This window comes from Cetorhinus maximus, chromosome 9 (genome assembly GCF_964194155.1).
Source record: "Cetorhinus maximus chromosome 9, sCetMax3.hap1.1, whole genome shotgun sequence".
In the NCBI taxonomy this organism is placed as follows: domain Eukaryota; kingdom Metazoa; phylum Chordata; class Chondrichthyes; order Lamniformes; family Cetorhinidae; genus Cetorhinus; species Cetorhinus maximus.
The window spans coordinates 19245500-19263282 of NC_135887.1; the positions used below are offsets into that span (position 1 = coordinate 19245500).

The 17783-nt window shown below is 46.9% G+C and overlaps 1 protein-coding gene across 3 annotated transcripts in view; it reads left to right on the plus strand.

Moving 5' to 3' along the window:
- dph1 (diphthamide biosynthesis 1) overlaps nt 1-17783 on the plus strand; it is a 631990-nt gene that overhangs the window by 496978 nt on the left and 117229 nt on the right. For all 3 annotated transcript variants that reach the window (XM_078548194.1, XM_078548195.1, XM_078548196.1), the window contains one exon: nt 16397-16497. In XM_078548194.1, coding sequence (XP_078404320.1) covers nt 16397-16497 — 101 coding nt within the window. The remainder of the gene's footprint in view (nt 1-16396; nt 16498-17783) is intronic.

Sequence of the window (17783 nt, forward strand, 5' to 3'; positions counted from 1 at the left end):
GGGACTCGGGGCTCTGTTGTTGCAGCCCTGTTTCCCATCCGTACCCACAGAACGTGCGGTTTCCCCACTGGGAACACGGGATCAGAGCCAGATAATCCGACTGGGAGCAGCAAGACTTGTAAAATCATCCCTCCGTGGCTTTGCCCCCTGTAACTCTCCGAGATCTCTGTGTTCCTCCAATTCTAGCCTCTTCCACATCCCTCACTTCATTCATCGGAGGGTCTTGTGGGGCATTCGGTAGCTTACCTGCGTCTGACCCAGAAGCTCCAGATTCAAGTCCCACCCCAGGACTTGTTGGCCATGGATGGAGTGGTCACGATGTTATTCAACAGGTTGATAATTAACATGCTAATCCTTCCAGCGCTTTCCCATTATTCAGTGTGAAGATACAAAACACATAAACAAACTTCATCCACCCCTCCATTAGTGGCCATGTCTTCAGCTTTCTGGGCAATTCTGAGTGAATCTGCAATTCCCTCCCCAAACCTCCCCACCCGTCTCTCCTCCTTTAAAACTTAACTATTTGACCAAGCTTTTGCTCACCTGCACTGGTATCTCCTCACGTGACTTGGTATCACATTTTGTTTGACTCTCCTGTGAAGCATCTTGGGACGTTTTACAAGGTTATAGGTGCTATATAAATTCAAGTTGTTGATGCTGTTTATTTTGCTAAATCCTCAGTGTGTTCCCCTTATTCTTGCAAGTCTTCCATTAAATGACAAACAGGGATTGCAAGTTGCTCGGTTTGGGACATCGTCAGTGGAAAAGCCCATGTTGGGGGTGATGGAGAGAAAAAGAATGAAAATTTATCATTTATTGTTCTCTCTCAGCATTGCACAAGGGGAGTCGAGACCAAGGGCGGAATCGTCCGCGTCCTCTGGCATCGGACGTGCTCGGTGATGTGAGCGGACAATATGGCGAGAAGGCCAAAAATCGGCTTCACAACGTTGTGAAACCCGTTTGCGATCATCTGCTCAGCCCGCCAATGGCGGACCGCGTACCCCGCCATCGGATGTCGGGAACCTTATTGTAATACATCTGCATATAATTATTGGGCCAGCCTGTCGGATTCATGCCCCCCCCCTGCAGTTCAGGCACAGCCACATTGACATGCGTGGAGTTGGGCCTCTAGCTTATCTGCCACTCAAGCAATGCAGAGGCATCAAAGTGCTACCAGGTGCTCCAAAACTTTTCATCCCTCGGGTACAGACTGCAAAGTAATCAGCATTTCAGTGGACGGCAGAACAGTTGGACGACTGAGCACATTGTACAATCTCCTCACTAAAGCTGGCCATGGACCAGTCACTGGTGGAGGTGCTCACAGCCCCTGGCAATGTCATCATCCTGGTTTAGACCAGTCTCCCCCATGGTTCAAACTAACAGTGCAGCCTTGCAGTGTGAGTTAGGAGAATGCCTGTGTCTGAGCTGAGAGCACAGCATGTAGTCCAATGGGCAAAGCTGCAGCCAATCAGTCGGGTGGAGTGGGGCGGAGGTGGGTGTGGTTTTGGGCAGCTGTGCAGCGCACTAATCTCTCGCCATCCAGGTGGTGGCCAGCACTCTCTGGGATGTGTTAAGGGACCTTCAGCCTTAACCAAGGGAGGTTCTTAGTACACCCATGCTAACTCACATGTCTCTCTTTCATCCTGGAGGAGGAGTACATCAGGATCATGGAGCCTGGTGAACTAGCTGTATGGCTCGTGGTATATAGAGAGTGAACACGACAGAGAAGAGAGTGACTGAGACATCTGGCTGCGTAGAGGGAGGAGCAGCACCCTCAGGAAGATGGGGCGGCTGGTGCTCCCACACACACTGCCCAAGAGCCACAGCGAGCCATCGCTGGTCGGCACCTAGCTAGACCCAGAGTCTATCCACACCACCTTTCATTCCTGCAGATGACCAAGAACCAGTGTTGCCAAAGGCTGGGTATGTCTAGGGAGCTGGTCAGTCACATCTACCACCTGCTGCAGGATTTGGTGCCACAGAGACATGGAGGGCATCCACTTTTAGTGGCCGTGAACGTGACCATGGCACGCCATTTTTACACCAGTGGCTCCTTTCAGGGCTCCACAGGTGACCTCTGTGGGATATCACAAGCCTCCACCCATAAATGCATCCATGAAGTCATGGATGCCATCTTCGCGAAGGCACACATCTTTGTGCACTTCGCCCGGGGCCAGGAAAGCCAGGATGTAAGAGCAATTGGATTTGCCCAGATCTCTGGTTTCCCACAGGTGCAGGGTGTGATCGACTACACTGACCTGGCGCTCAGATCTCCATCGCAACATGCAGTTAGCCGCAAGGGCTTCCATTTGCTGAATGTGCCGCTGGTGTGTGACCACCACAAGTGCACCCTGCAGGTCTACGCACGGTTTCTAGGGAGTGTCCACAACTCCTACATTCTCAGTCAGTCACAGATCCCTGATGTCTTCCAAAGTCCACAGGGATGGCACCTGTGTTACTCACAATAAGAGGTTGTGGTGGAAGAATTAATCCAGGCTGGTCTTTTGGTTCAAGCTGATTTATTTTCAAAACAACTCCTCAGTGCTACTGACTTCCAAGTAGCTTCTACCCAAAATGTTCTAGCTGTATCTTTTTATTCTGTTTAGATGGGATAATCAATGGCCATCACCTGTTTAACTAGCAACTGTTTTTAACAAGGTGATTGCCATATTAACCGATTCCCCTCTTTAACTAAAAAAAACTTAAAGAACATGTTTTTTTTAAACAAACAGAAGGAAATAATGTCACGTATTCCCACATCTATAATTCACAAATTTCTTTTACCACATATATATGTACAAACAATTATAAAACAAAACTTTTTTTTCTTCATAGCATCATTATAAAAAAAGGCACCCCTCTTCCAGGCAGTGGGCGATCGAGGGGGTCGTCCAACCCGACTGTCTGCCCCTCTTCCGCGGCTATGTTCACGGTCAGGTGTCCCTGGAGAGGGAGCACGCGGTGTCCATCGGCACTATCAAGGCCTTCCATGCTCGGTGGGACTGGGGTGCTTTATAGACCCCTTTAATCACATTTTGATTTGATGTTAGTAAGTTTCATTTGCATTTTGTCTTTTGTTTTTGCAGTTTCCCTTTAAGGGGCTGATTTTTACTTTGTCCCTGATTTTGTTAATTTAGTTTAATTGCTTTGACTCAAAAGAGCTGCATCTTCTTCACCCGGTGCGGAAGGGGGGCCGGGAGGGAGGAGGACCTCCTCGTGAACCTGCCCCTGGGCCTGGCCAAGTTGGCCATTAACAAGTCCAGGCAGCGGGCGATCGAGGGGGTCATCCCACCTGACTCTCTGCCCCTTTTCCGAGGCTACGTTCATGGCCGGGTGTCTCTGGTGAGGGAGCACGCCGTGTCTGCCGGCACCATCGAGGCCTTCAATGCTCAGTGGGCACCACGGGGACTGGGGTGTTTTATTGACGCCCCCCCCCCCCCCCAAAATCCCAGTTTGGTTTGATGTTTGTAAGTTTCCTTTAAATTTTGTTTTTTGTTTTCCCTTAAGGGACTGCCTTTCATTTGTCCCCTGAATTGTTAATTTAGTTTATTTGGTTTGACTCGAAAGAGTTACATCTTCTTAACTTTCCTAACCCTGCCGCTATGTCTTGGTGCTCCCCGGCCATCCATAGCAGAGGCGGGAGGCAACCTGCTGACTGCTACGCCCTGTCTGTGATGACCTTAGCAGTCATCCACTGGAGGGCTGAGACCTGGAGGACCCCAGCCTGCTTTCGGAGTCCTGCTGTGTGGCAGTGGCACCCTCCTCGGCCTGTGGAGCTGGAGCTGCTGGGGTCACAGTAAGAGGGGAGTCGGATGGATCGGACACTCGCCGAGTCACCTGGATGGATGGCTAGGGTAGGGGGACACCTGCTGATTCTCCTCCCTATGGGTTCCCAAGGGCCCCTGGCTGACGCTTTGAGAAGGGGAAGCTGGAGTGAGATCGAGCCCCCCTTGTGTACACACTGTTGGAGGCCAACTATGGCGCCAGCGATAGAGTTGAGCCCGTGCAGCAGTGCAGGAGCGACATCCTGGACCAAGGTCTCCATGGCGGCTGCCATCCTACCAGTGTTGACCTCGGTGCATTGGCATGCTGGCACTATCACCTCAGACTGAAGGCAGACAGAATCCTCCATCATGCTTTGCAATCTGAGGAGTGCAGCGGACATCCCTTCCTGATGTTCCCGATCTTGCCTTTGCAGCTCCAGCAACTGTGACATGACTGAGTCCAGAGGCTCCTCATCTGACTCAGACTCAGCAAATTTCTGACCTCCAGCAGTCCTCCAAGTGCCGGACACCTGGAAAGTCCCTGCTGCTGCCTGCTGAGGATCAGACAGTGCAATGTGCTCACCAGATTGTGATCCTGAGGCCTCTGTAAAGCTCGTGCGCTAGTGGAGGGTGTGGGTGAGCGCTGTGTTGGGAATTCGAGGAGGATGCCTTCAGATTCCTCTTCAGAGGTTTCTTCAGAGCTTGATTGGAGGCCCTGGATTGTGGGCTCCCTTGGCAGTTTCCCAGATGTGCCTGCAAAGCAAGGAGTGATAATCAGTTCAGGACAGTGGCCTATAAAACAGGACACATGGATGTTGCACTGCTGGATCTTCACTTGGTTGAGCACTGCCAACCTCTCCGTCAGTGCAGGACTGGTCCAGATCATCGCCGGCCAGCTGGATGGCTCTGTTTTCAAAGTCCTTGAGGACCTTGATGTCAGGCATTCCTCCGCCAGTCTGTGACCTTGTGTGCCAGCTTGTCCTGCACAAATAGAGATGGAGAGACTGTAAGCAGGACACCTGCCAGGCCAGATGATAAGTATGCCTGGCATGTGTGGATGTTGAGTGGTCCCATGGACGGGATGAGGACAACGAAGGTGTGTGTGGGAGAGTGAATGGTGATGTCCCTTGAACCGGCAATGAGTGATGGCCCTGTGGATGTGTGATGGGCTTAGGTTTGTGAATGTGTGAGTTGAGAGTGATGAGAAGACTCACCCTGGCAGAACGGAGGAGATCATTTATCCTCTTGCGGCACTGGCTGGTTGTCCTCTTTTGCAGGGCATTGGCACTGACCACTGCCTACCAATCCAGATTGGTGATGTTGCTGACCATCCTGTGGCCAGAGCGGGGGTAGAGGGCATCACAGCGAGCCTCCCCGGCATCCAAAAGGCACTCAAGGGACGCGTTATTGAATCTGGGGACTGGAGTCTTTTTGCCCTTCAGTGCCATGTCTTCTTTACAGCAGTCGTGGTCTGGAAGCACTGAGAGGTGCGCGCACATCTGCACTTTAAATGTGGCGCCCAGCGTGATGAAGCGGTGAGGTAATGGCTTGCGGGCGAATGAAAGTCCGCCCACCATGGAAACAATGTGTTTCCCGGGAATGCACAATTAATGCGACGGGTTTGGGATGATACAGCGTGAAAAGTCACCATTGTGACCAGCAGGTAAAATTATGCCTAGTGCAAATCTGGGACGATTCTGCCCCAAGTGTAGTACTCAGGTAAAGGGGGGATGCAGAATAGCGAGACCATGGAGAATGGGTTTAAGTCTGTTCCTATCAGGAAGTCATGCATACTGTCCTTTATCCTCTACTTCAAGTGTAAATTGATATTTTTGTATTTATATTGAAACTGTCTATGTAAACATCGCACTGTAATTAACAACCTCCCACCATTATATTGAAACTGCCTATGTAAACGTCACACTGTAATTAATAACCTCCCACCAGTGCCGCCACAGGTGGCAGCATGTAATGACAGCATGACAAGTTTTTATTGGCAATTTCCATTTGCTACGTGGACATAGGAATTTATAATGGAAAAAAATTCTGCTGCGCGTTTGTGCGTGTGTGTATGTGTATTCAGAATTGTTAATCTATCAGCATAATTTTAATAAGAATTTAGATTAGTTGTTTAGGTTGAAGATTTATTTTCAGTTTTGATTTGAGCAGATGCTTTATTTGGCTTCAGAAATGAGCTTTTCTTCCCGAGCTAAAGGTATTTAGCTTCCTCGAAGCATTTAATTTCATGCCTTAGTACAGAATATGTTTTAATATTATTTTCAGCCGGTCCTCTTTTGGTTTACATTCTTTGAATTTAAAATAAACCACTCGAGGGATTGCATGAAGACCTTTCATGCACTCTTTCTCTCTCTCTCTGTTTTCTCCTCCTTTATTTCTCACTCCTGCCTTTTTTCTTTGTACCTCCCTCTCTTTCTTTTTCCCTGCTTTCTCCATCTTTTATTCTTTATTTCTCTTTCCTTAACTCATTCTTTCCTCACTCTTTGCTACTCTTTCCCTTTTTCCTCTTGCTCTCTCTCTTCACCAGCTGTTTCTCCATGCTCCGCTCTTCTCCTTTCTCTCCCTCATCCCTCTTCTCTCTCCCTCTTCCCCAACTCTCCAGTTGCCTTGTGTTTGCCCTCTTCCCTCTGCACTCTATCTCTCTAGCTTTCTCTTCCCTGCTCTCTCGCCTTCTTCCCCATTAGCGCTTCCCTACATTCTCCCTTTTAACCAGCACTGTCTAACTCAGATCCCACTTTCCTTTCTCTTCCCACCTCCTCCTTTAGCTCTTCCTCCTCTTCTTTCTCTTCCTCCCTGTTTCTCCTCTTTATCCCTATTTCCTTCCTCTACCTGGACTGCTTAACAGAGAGTGAGCATGGTTTCAGTGGGCTGAATGGCCTCCTTGTACACGGTAATCACTTTATGGCTTGACCCTTTTCTCTCTCCCTCTCTCTCCTCTTCCTACCTGTATCCTTCTTCTCTATACCCCTTTTCTCTCTCTTTCTACCCCTAGTCCTTCCTCTCTCTCTCTCTCTCTCGCTCTCTCCCTGTATTGCTCATCACCTTGTCTCCCTCAGATATTTGGAGGGTGGGGGACTCGATAAAAAAGATAAACATGGGGAGTGAGAAAATATAAGGCTCCATGTTGTGACTGCAATCGGCCGGGGCTACTACCAGAGTTCCAGCTGGGAAGCGACCAAGCAGATTGCACATGAGGTAGTTGGATCATCCGTCACCTTCAGGGTCCCAGTCGCTCAAAGCGTCTGCTGTATTTTCTCTGTATTACACTTGCCAGAAATCAATTAACAGCCGAGCGCTGGAAAAATCCCCTGGAAAGATGTTGCCTAAAATGAAAAGATGAAAACGCAACTTGTTTGTTGCTTATACATTCATGGCGCGTTTCATTTGCAGCGTTAGTCATTAGAGTCTAAACAGCATTGCCTTCTGGGATTAGCCTCAAGGAGTTTACAACATTTTTGCGGAACCGTGTTGTTCTTTTTTAATTCTGCGCCTGGTACAGAAACCATTAGACCCGTGTCATTCCATCTGACGTGCATGCCTGCCTCTATATGTACAGCACTACGTGAAGTCAGGAGTTCGAAGCATGAACATCTGGCTTTCTTGGCTGTGGGAAGGATAGAGGACTTTGCCCTTTGCACCGTTTTAAATCAAATTCACCCTCCCTGCCCGCTCCGCCCGCAAGTGGCTTGCGCCTCTAGGGTGTGAAACCTTGCAGGGTCTGGGATTTCATCCAGTACCTCACCTGAACTGGAGGAGGCCTTTCAGCCATTCAAATTTCCTCCCTATTCGATTAGATCAGGGCTGATCTGCAACTCAACTCCATTTTCCTGCCTTTGCTCTGAATCCTTTATCCCTTTACCCGCCAAAAATCTACGTATCTCGGTCTTGAAAGCTCCAATTGACCCCCCCCCCCCCCACTCCTCCCCCCTAGCACCCGCAACACTTTTGGGGAAGAGAGTTCCAGATTTCTGCCACCCTTTCTTTGAAAACTTGCTTCCTGAATTTGCTCCTGGCTCTAATTTTAAAATCACATCTCCTTATTCTTGACTTCCCTGTTGTAATATGCCTCTAAGGGATTGCAGCATGACATCACTAGAAAGGAAGTGTGTCATGCAATTCAGTTTCACTTTTGCTCTCAGAAGCGTACACACACACAGCTCTGATATCTTCAAGCTTCCTATCTATGTATATCTGTTCACATGTGCCTAGAATGAATAAATGAACCCACAACATGTTTACCCAATCCCTGATGAGTGATTGGTGCTTTTATCTCATTATAAAAACATGACATTCCCTCCCAGAGAAAATAGTTTCTCCATATCCGCCCCATCAAATCATTTTAAACACCTCCTCAGCCTCCTAAACTCAGACGAATGCAAACCACATTTATCCGACTTTGAATATTGTGTCCAGTTCTGGGCACCACACTTTAGGAAGGATGTGAAGGCATTAGAGAGGGTGCAAAAAAGATTCACGGGATTGGTTCCAGGGATGAGGGACTTAACCTACATGGATAATTGTCAAACCTGGGACTGTTCTCATTGGAGAAGAGAGGATTAAGAGTAGATTTGATCAAGGTGTCCAAAATCATGAGGAGTCTGGACAGAGTAGATAGTGAGAAGCTGTTCCTGTTGACGGAAGGGTCAAGAACCAGAGGACTCCGATTTAAGGTGATTAGCAAAAGAACCAAGGGTGACATGAGGGACAGCATTTTTACACAGCGAGTGTTTAGGATCTGGAATGCGCTGTGGTGTGGTGGAGGCAGATTTAAACATGGGTTTCAAAAGGGATTTGGTTAATTGTCTAAAATGAAAACATTTTCAGGACAATGGGGAGGAAGTGGGAGGGTGGGACTAGGTGAGCTTTTTTTTAAATTTATTCTTTCACAGGATGGTGGCATCACTGGCTAGGCCAGCATTTGTTGCTCATCCCTAATTGCCCCTCTCTCCTCCCTCGCTACCGCCCTGCCCGAGTGAAGAGGGTGAGGGGAAATGGAGGGATAGGGTAAACGTTCTGTGCAGTTCCGCGCTTTGTTTTTTTTTGCAGAAAGCTGAGAGAATGGCTGTGAAAGCCTTCATGGTGCGACTGAACGGACAGAAGGGGCTTAGTGTGCACTGTGTCGCCACACTGAGGATAAGCTGGAAGATTAATGAATTTGACATTCAGCCTTGTCCTTCACTGGTCTCGTTTTGTTTCTCCGTGCACTGCTTCAGAAACACATTGCTCAGGGGTCAGTGTAATGTTCACCGCTCGCCAGCTATTAGTGATGGTGAATCGGCTAGCCCCGTTTACACCCGGCCTGAATTGCCCTTCCCAAATCGGGCGAAGTATTAAAAGAGCGGCTGATTCACCATTGTCCAATACTCAGCTGAAGGTGCAAGTTCACATTGCTGTTAATTAGTGGAAAGCTGAGATCACTGGCAGCGTCTGAAGAGTATTAAACTCACATTGTCCTGTTTGTTCTTTGTTCCCAACCTTCTACAAGCTGGGCCTGTAGCATTGCAAAGTTTGGGAGCCTGATTGTTCATGGACTGGATCTCAGCTATTGCATCAATGGGGGTGGGTGGGGGAGGGGTTCCAGTTGCCCTCAGTGCCCCCTGGCCTGGAGACTTGGGTGTGGCTGGGGGAGAGGGATAATCAGCCAGCATTCTCACTTCTGACTGTTATCCAGTGACCCTGATGAAAGTTGTGTGTGTGTTTGTGTAAAGAGAGAACTGGCAGAGGCTGCAATGCCTATTGTAGTCAAATAGCACATTACATTCAGAATCCAGTCAAAGCTGGGCTGCATTCAGGGGGCACAGCGGGTGTAGGAGGGGAAATTGTGCGGGTGTCTCATTGCATACACAGCTTCTGTTCTTATTTTTCATTTATTTTTTCATGGGATGTGGGCATCGCTGGCTAGGCCAGCATTTATTGTCCATACCTAATTTCCCTTGAGAAGGTGGTGGTGAGCTGCCTTCTTGAACCGCTGCAGTCCATGTGGCGTAGGTACACCCACAGTGCTGTTAGGAAGGAAATTCCAGGATTTTGACCCAGTGACACTGAAGGTGAGTGGCTTAGAAGGGAACTTGCAGGTGGTGGTGTTCCCATCTATCTGCTGCCCTTGTCCTTCCAGGTGTTAGTAGTCGTGGGTTTGGAAGGTGCTGTTGAAGGAGCCTTGATGAATTCCTGTGGTGCATCTTGTAGATGGTACACACTGCTGCTACTGTGCGTCGGTGATGTGGGGAGTGAATGTTTGTGCTTGGGGTGCCAATCAAGCAGGTTGTTTTGTCCTGGATGGTGTTGAGCTTCTTGAGAGTTGTTGGAGCTGCACTCATCCAGGCAAGTGGAGAGCATTCCATCACACTCCTGACTCATGCCTTGTAGATGGTGGACAGGCTTTGGGGAGTCAGGAGGTGAGTTACTCATCACACGATTCCTAGCCTCTGACCTGCTCTTGTAGCCGCAATATTTACATGGCTAGTCCAGTTCAGTTTCTGGTCAATGGTAACCCCCGGGATGTTGATAGTGGGGGATTCAGTCTTGATAATGCCATTGAATGTCATGGGGCGATGGTTAGATTCTCTCTTGTTGGAGATAGTCATTGTCTGACCCTTGTGTGGCACGAATGTTGCCACTCATCAGCCCAAGCCTAGATATTATCCAGGTCTTGCTGTATTTGGACATGAACTGCTTCAGTATCTGAGGAGTCACGAATGGTGCTCAAACATCTCCACTTCTGACTTTATGATGGATGGAAGGTCATTGATGAAGCAGCTGAAGATGGTTGGGCCTTGGACACTACCCTGAGGAACTCCTGCAGTGATGTCGTGGGACTGAGATGATTGACCTCCAACAACAACAACCATCTTCCTTTATACTAGGTATGACTCCAACCAGTGGAGAGTTCTCCCCCAATTCCCACTGACTTTAGTTTTGCTAGGGCTCCTTGATGCCAAGGGCAGTCACTCTCACCTCACCCCTGGAGTTAAGTTTTTTTTGTCCATGTTGGACCAAGGCTGTAGTGAGGTCAGGAGCTGAGTGGCCCTGGCAGAGCCCAAACTGAGCATCAGTGAGCAGGTTATTGCTGTGTAAATGTTGCTTGATAGCATTGTCGACGATCCATTCCATTACTTTGCTGATGATTGGGAGTAGACTGATGGCACTGTAATTGGCCAGATTGGATTTGACCTTTGCGTGTGCAGGATGCAGCGGGACAATTTTCCACATTGTTGTGTAGGTAACCAGTGTTGTAGCTGCGCTGGAACAGCTTGGCTAGCGATGTGGCTAGCCCTGAATTTGTCAGCTGAGATGTCAATAGCATCTGCCTTGCTGTCAGAAACTCCCAGGTCAGGTTCCTCACAGTTAGACACAACGTAAAACTCCCACTGCTTCGTCAGTGCAATGTTTCTGTTTCCAGAGTTGACCATCCTCATGGCTTTTCGCTCTCTTGATGAGAGAGTATGCTGGATTGCGAGCTAGTCTCGGCTGTGGGTCTCTCTCACCCTCTGGAAACCAGGGTCAGCTCCACTCCAGAAATGCTCTGTGTCACGACTCTTTAGCAAGAGGAAGACCTTGATCAGCGCTGGCTTTGAATTCAGGATCTCGGAGGTGAAAGGGCAGTGTGCTATCCCACGGTGCAGCCTCACATATTTCCATCTCGGTTTCCTTTCTGTGTTTTATCCCGTTAATTCTGATTTATTTCCAACTGTTTTAGTCTAGTCAATTACCTCACCCTTATCTGCTTGATACTTGTCATCTCTCCCCGCCCTCCAGCTCAAAGTAGGCGAACCACACTTGGTCTTAAATGCAGCTCCTGTTGCATTCATCACGTTCCATGACTGCTTATTGCACACATCTACCACCCTCGGGGGATAGACCTTTTCAGCCGTTCCTTGTTAGGTTTCAGTCTCCCATCTCCACTGCTTATGCTGTCCTGCTCACTCTATAAATAAAGAATTTATTTAAACTCCCCATTTGTCCATTCATCTTGCAGCTTTTAATGCAATCATTGTGTCTTATAAATTGTTTTGCTCTCAGGAAAGTAACCGCGGATCCTTCACGCAGATCTTGTGGCAGCTATGAATAACCTGCAAAATCATCCACTGACTCCTCACAGCTCTCTTCCCTGAGTAATTGTAAGCTTCTAAGTGTGCCTTTCATGGGAAGGTCAATAAACTCAAGAAGGAGAAAGGAATAGAAGGATATTCTGATAGAGTGGGATTAAATAAGGTGGAGAGAGACTAACTTGGAGTATAAATATCACATAAATACCATATGAGACTCACATGGCTGGAGAGTTTTAGATTCCTGAGGCATTGGGACAGATTCTGGGGAAGATGAGACCTGTACAAGCTGGATGGGTTGCACCCCGGCAGGACTGGGACCAATATCCTCGCAGGGGTATTTCCTAGTACTTATAGGGGAGGGTTTAAACTAGATTGGCAGGGGGATGGGAACCTAAATGGGGAGACACAAGAGAGAGCAACCAAGATAGGAATGGAAGACAGAAGAGTAGAAAGCAAAAGTGGAAGACAGAGGAAACAAGGGCTAGCAGCAAATAGGGTCATAGTACAAAAAGACATGCGTAAAAATGTTAAAAAGGTAAGTAAAGGCACTGTATCTGAATGCACGGAGCATTTGCAATAAGGTAGACTAATTAACAGCGCAAATAGATGGTAACAGGTACAGTATGATTGCGATTATGGAAACATGGCTGCAGGGTGACCAAGGCTGGGAACTGAATATCCAAGGGTACTCAAGGAAAAGGAGGTGGTGTGGCGTTGTTAGTTAAGGATGAAATCAGTGCAATAGTAAGAGAAGATATTGGCTCGGAAAATCTAGATGTGAAATCAGTCTGGGTGGAGCTAAGAAGTATCAAGAGGAGGAAAACATTAGTGGGAGTTGTCTAGAGGCTTCCAAGCAGTAGTGATAAGATAGGGGATGGCATTTAACTGGAAATTAGAGATGCAGGTAACAAGGGTGCTACCGTAATCATGGGTGACTTTCATCTACATATAGACTGGGCAAACTAAATTAGCAATAATACTGTGGCAGATAAATTCCTGAAGTGTGTACGAGATGTTTTCTTAGACCAGTATGTCAAGGAACCAACCAGGGAACAGGCTATCCTGGATTTGGTATTGTGCAATGAGAAGGGTTTAATTAATAATCTTGTTTTGCAGGGTCCTTTAGGGAACAGTGACCATAACATGATAGAATTCTTCATTAGGATGGAAAGTGAAGTACTCTGATCTGAAACTAGGTTCCTAAATCTTAACAAAGGAAATTATGAAGGTATGAGGCATGGGTTGGCTAAGATGTTTAGAAAAATGAGAGGAGATCTCATTGAAATATATAAAATTCTGACAGGGATGGACAGACTGGATGCAGGGATGATAGAACAAGGGGCCACAGTCTCAGGATGTGGGGTAGGCCATTTAGGACTGAGATGAGGAGAAACTTCTTCACTCAGAGGGTGGTGAACCTATGGAATTCTCTACCACAGAAGGCTGTGGAGGCCAAGTCACTGAATATATTTGAGAAGGAAATAGATAGATTTCTGGACTCTAAAGGCATCAAGGGGTATGGGGAGAGACGGGAGTATGGCGTTGAGATAGAGGATCAGCCATGATCATATTGAATGGCAGAGGAGGTGCAAAGGGCTGAATGACCTATTCCTCCTATTTTCTATGTTTCTAAATACCATGGGCTAGCATGCAGGTCTTGGGCTGAATGGCCTGTTTCTGTGCTGTAATTTCTAAGTAAGTGTAGAAGGAAAATTAGAACTGGCTTTCTTGAAAAATATATATATAAATTACACACATAAATCAGGTATAAAATAGACCAAATGGCCACTTTTAATGTCACGGAAATCTCATCTTTCATTTGTAAAGATGTCTTTTAATGCCCCCTCCCTAATTAAAAAATAAAATAAAATTAACAATAAAAATAGACTGCTAGGTCTTGTTCACTGACCTATATACAGTATTGTTGACGATGCTTAATTGAAACTGCTTGGTGCAAATAAATGAATGACGATTAACTGTCAGTTCCAATGGAGCAGAGGTATTATCCTGACTCTTGTTTCCACTTAGTCTTTAATTTATTTTGCCTCGTTTGACCAAACGGCTCATTTCTTTGCAATGTTCCTGCTCTTTCCATACCAACCCCCACCGCCAACCCTCCCCAGTACAACTCTGTTTGTCTACATGACAATACTTCACAGGTAACCAGGACCTGCACCTCACCTACCCTTCCAGAAGGCTACCTGCCTACCATCCTGACTCTCACCTGCCTGCGGGGTGATGAACATACCACCCAGGAAACTCTCATCCTCTCTGATGCTCTGCAGTGACTCCAGCTATCCCTGAGGCTCAGGAGTCCTGAGCTCATGCTGGAGGGACTTCCTACACGTGGTTCCCCCAAGACATGTGAAGTATCCTTAAGTTACCGCAGTTATTGCATGCAATGGCTCTCAGATGCCCATCCATGATGTAAAATAGGGTAGATGCTGAGAGGTTGTTTTCCCTTGTGGGAGAGTCTAGGACCAGAGGGCATAATCAAAGAGTCAGGGGTTGCCCGTTTAAGACAGAGATGAGGAGGAATTTCTTCTCTGAGAGGCTAGTCAATCTGTGGAATTCCTTACCGCAGAGGGCTGTAGAGGCTGGGTCATTGAGTATATTTAAGGCTGAGATAGACGGGTGTTTAATCAGTAAGGGAATCAAGGGTTATGGGGAAAAGGCAGGAAAGTGGAGTTGAGGATTATCAGGTCAGCCATGATCTCTTTGAATGGCGGAGCAGACTCGATGGGCCGAATGGCCTACTTCTGCTCTTATGTCTTATGGTCTAATGGTCTTCTCAATCTACCCTCATAGGACAATCCCACTATTCCAGGGATCAGTCTGGTGAACCTTTATGGAAAGTACATTCTTCCTTAGGTAAAAAGACCACATCTGTATACAATACTCCGGGCGTGGTCTCACCAAGAGTCTATACAATTGTAGCAAGACTTCTTTACTCCTGTACTCAAATCCTCTTGTAATAAAGGCCAACGTGCCATCTGCCTTCCTAATTGCTTGCTGCATCTGCACCTACATGTTAGCTTTCAGTCACTCATGAATAAGGACACCCAGATCTCTTTGGACATCAACACTTCCCAACCTCTCACCATTTAAGAAATCCTCTTCATTTCTGTTTATCCTACCAAAGTAGATAACTTCACATTTTTCCACATTATATTCCATCTTCCATGTTCTTGCCCACTCACTTAGCCTGTCTACATACACTTCAAGCCTCTTTGCATCCTCCTCTTAACTCATATTCCCACCTAGTTTTGTGCCATCAGCAAACTTGGAAATATCACATTTAATCCCCATATCCAAATCATTGATATAGATTGTGAATAGCTGGGGCCCAAACACTGATCCTTGCAGTACCCCATTAGTCACAGCCTGCCAACCTGTTTATTCCTACTCTCTGTTTCCTGCCAGTTAACCAATCCTCAATCCATGCCCGTATATTATCCCCAATCCCATGTGCTCCAATATTGCTTCTGAAGTTCCGATGTAGGACCTTATCAAAAGCCTTCTGAAAATCCAAATACAACAGATCCGATTGTACAAGATTTTGTAGAGACCACATCTGGAGTACTGTGTGCAGTTTTGATCTCCACATTTTAGAAAGGATATACTTTCATTGGAGGCGGTACAGCGAAGGTTCACCAAATTGGTCCCTGGGATGAGGGGGTTGTCCAATGATAAGAAGCTGAGTAAATTGGGCTAATATTCTCTGGAGTTTAGAAGAATGAGAGGCGATCTCAATGCAACCGACAAAATTCTGAGAGGGCTTGATAGGGTGGACAGAGAGATTGTTTCCACTGGTCGGGGGATCTAAAACAGGGGGGCACAGACCCGGGATAAAGGTCTGATCGTTTAGGACTGAGATGAGGAGAAATTTCTTCACAAAATGGGTTGTAAATGTTTGGAATTCTCTACCCCAGAGGGTTGTTGATGCTCCATCATTGAGTACATTTAAGGCTGGGATAGGTTTTTGGTCTCTCGGGGGAATTAAGGGATATGGGGAGTTAGGTGGGGGGAGAGGAAATGGAGTTGAAGCCCAGGATCAGCCAAGATCATAATGAATGGCGGAGCAGACTTGCCGGGCAGTGTGGTCTACTCCTGCTCCTGTTTCTTGTGTTCACGTGTTCTTGTATGAGAAACATTATACTGCCATACCATCAACACAATAGTGTGGCTTTGACCCGTACAGAGCAGCAAGGTCCCCCTTGGTTTGGTCCCTGGACAGTGCCCTTTGTTAACTACAGCAGGAAATTGTTACACTCAGGCTTGACAAGAGGCCCTGTTCCTGAATCCAACGCTTCAGCCCACCCCCAACTCATCTCCCTGGAGGTAAGCATGTGGATTTCAGGCATATGTGAATGTGACTTATCAGCATTACCAGCAGCAAGGTTTTGGTCAGGCATCCTAATGTCTGCTCTTTGGTTCGGCATTGGTTACACTCCTGTGAAGCCCCTATGGAGCATTTTCCTACATTATAGCCATTACATAAATGCAACTTGTTGTTAAAGACGTTTTGTGATTGTTGTTGACCACTTTTCCCTTCCTGTCTGACAGCATTTGGAATCTCGGCTCCAGGCTCTCCAAGTGCCGTACGTCACTGTCCTGTTATCCGAGATCTTCCCAGACAAACTCCGGCTTTTCCAAGAAGTGGATGCGTAAGTACAGCTGCAGTTACCGATGGAAAACTCATTTGGCAAGTTGTGCGAGAGCAAGGGCTGCATCATTTTAAAATGCATCAGTGCCCAGACTCTGTGCCAAAAAATGACTTTTGAAACGTAACTTGCACTTCTGGAACTTTCTAACATCTCTCCTGTCAAAGATCGATTTACAAGAGACCGAGGGCATACTGAGCAGGGGCCAAAAAAAATTTACAAACCCAAATTGTGGCCAATGACAGTGATTTTAAGAGCCTTTTAAAGGGAAGGGAGAGAAAAAAAGGGTGAATTTGATGGGCCAAATGCCCTCCTTCTGTGCCATAGGGTTGCGAACCCTCCAGGACTGGCCTGGAGTCTCCAGGAATTGAAGATCAATCTCCAGGACACTGCTGTGTGCAACCCTGGAGAAAAATCATCGGGACATTAAAAAAGATTGGGTTTTTTTTGCCATTTTTTTTGAACATTTCTCTTACCAGATAGAAAAACATTGATAATGGGACAAAAAGGCTGTTTGGCTGATAGTCAAAAACCATCCAATCGGGTAACGGGTCTTTTTACTTTCCAGTTGACATAGGAAGGCAGTACGTCACAAAGATGGATGTGTTGGCCGGCTAATGTCAGGTATATGGGGGCAAGTCATGTGATGAAACCTCCGGGAATATATTTGATCACAGTTGGCAACCCTGGTGCCATAAAGACTCGAAAACTATGACTCAGAATCACAGAATCTTTGCAGTGCAGAAGGAGGCCAATCGACACATCGAAAGAGCATTCTACCCAGTCTCACTCCCCTGCCTTATCCCCATAACCCTGCACATTGTTTCTTTTCAGGTAGCAATCCAATTCCCTTTTCAATACCTCAATTGACCCTGCCACCACCACCCTCTCAGCAAGTTTGTTCCAGACTCCAACCGCCCTCTGGGTTGAAAATTTTTTCCTCACATCACATTTACTCCTTTTGCCAATTATTTTGACTCATGGTTCTTCTACCAGTTGTTTTAAATCTGTATCCTCCAATTACTGATCCTTCAGCCATTGGAAACAGTTTCCCCTTATTTATTCTATTAACTTGCTTTATAATTTTGAAAACCTCTACTAAATCTCCCCTTAACTTTTTCTGCTGCGTGGAGAACAATCTCACCTTCTCCACTCTCTACGTGTAACTAAAGTTGCTGGCTCACTATCGTTCTGGCAAATGGACCACAGTTATCTGCAGGAGGGACACGGGGCTGTTAAACAATGTTGCAGTTCTCCAGATCAGACGCCGTTCATCATTATTAAAATCT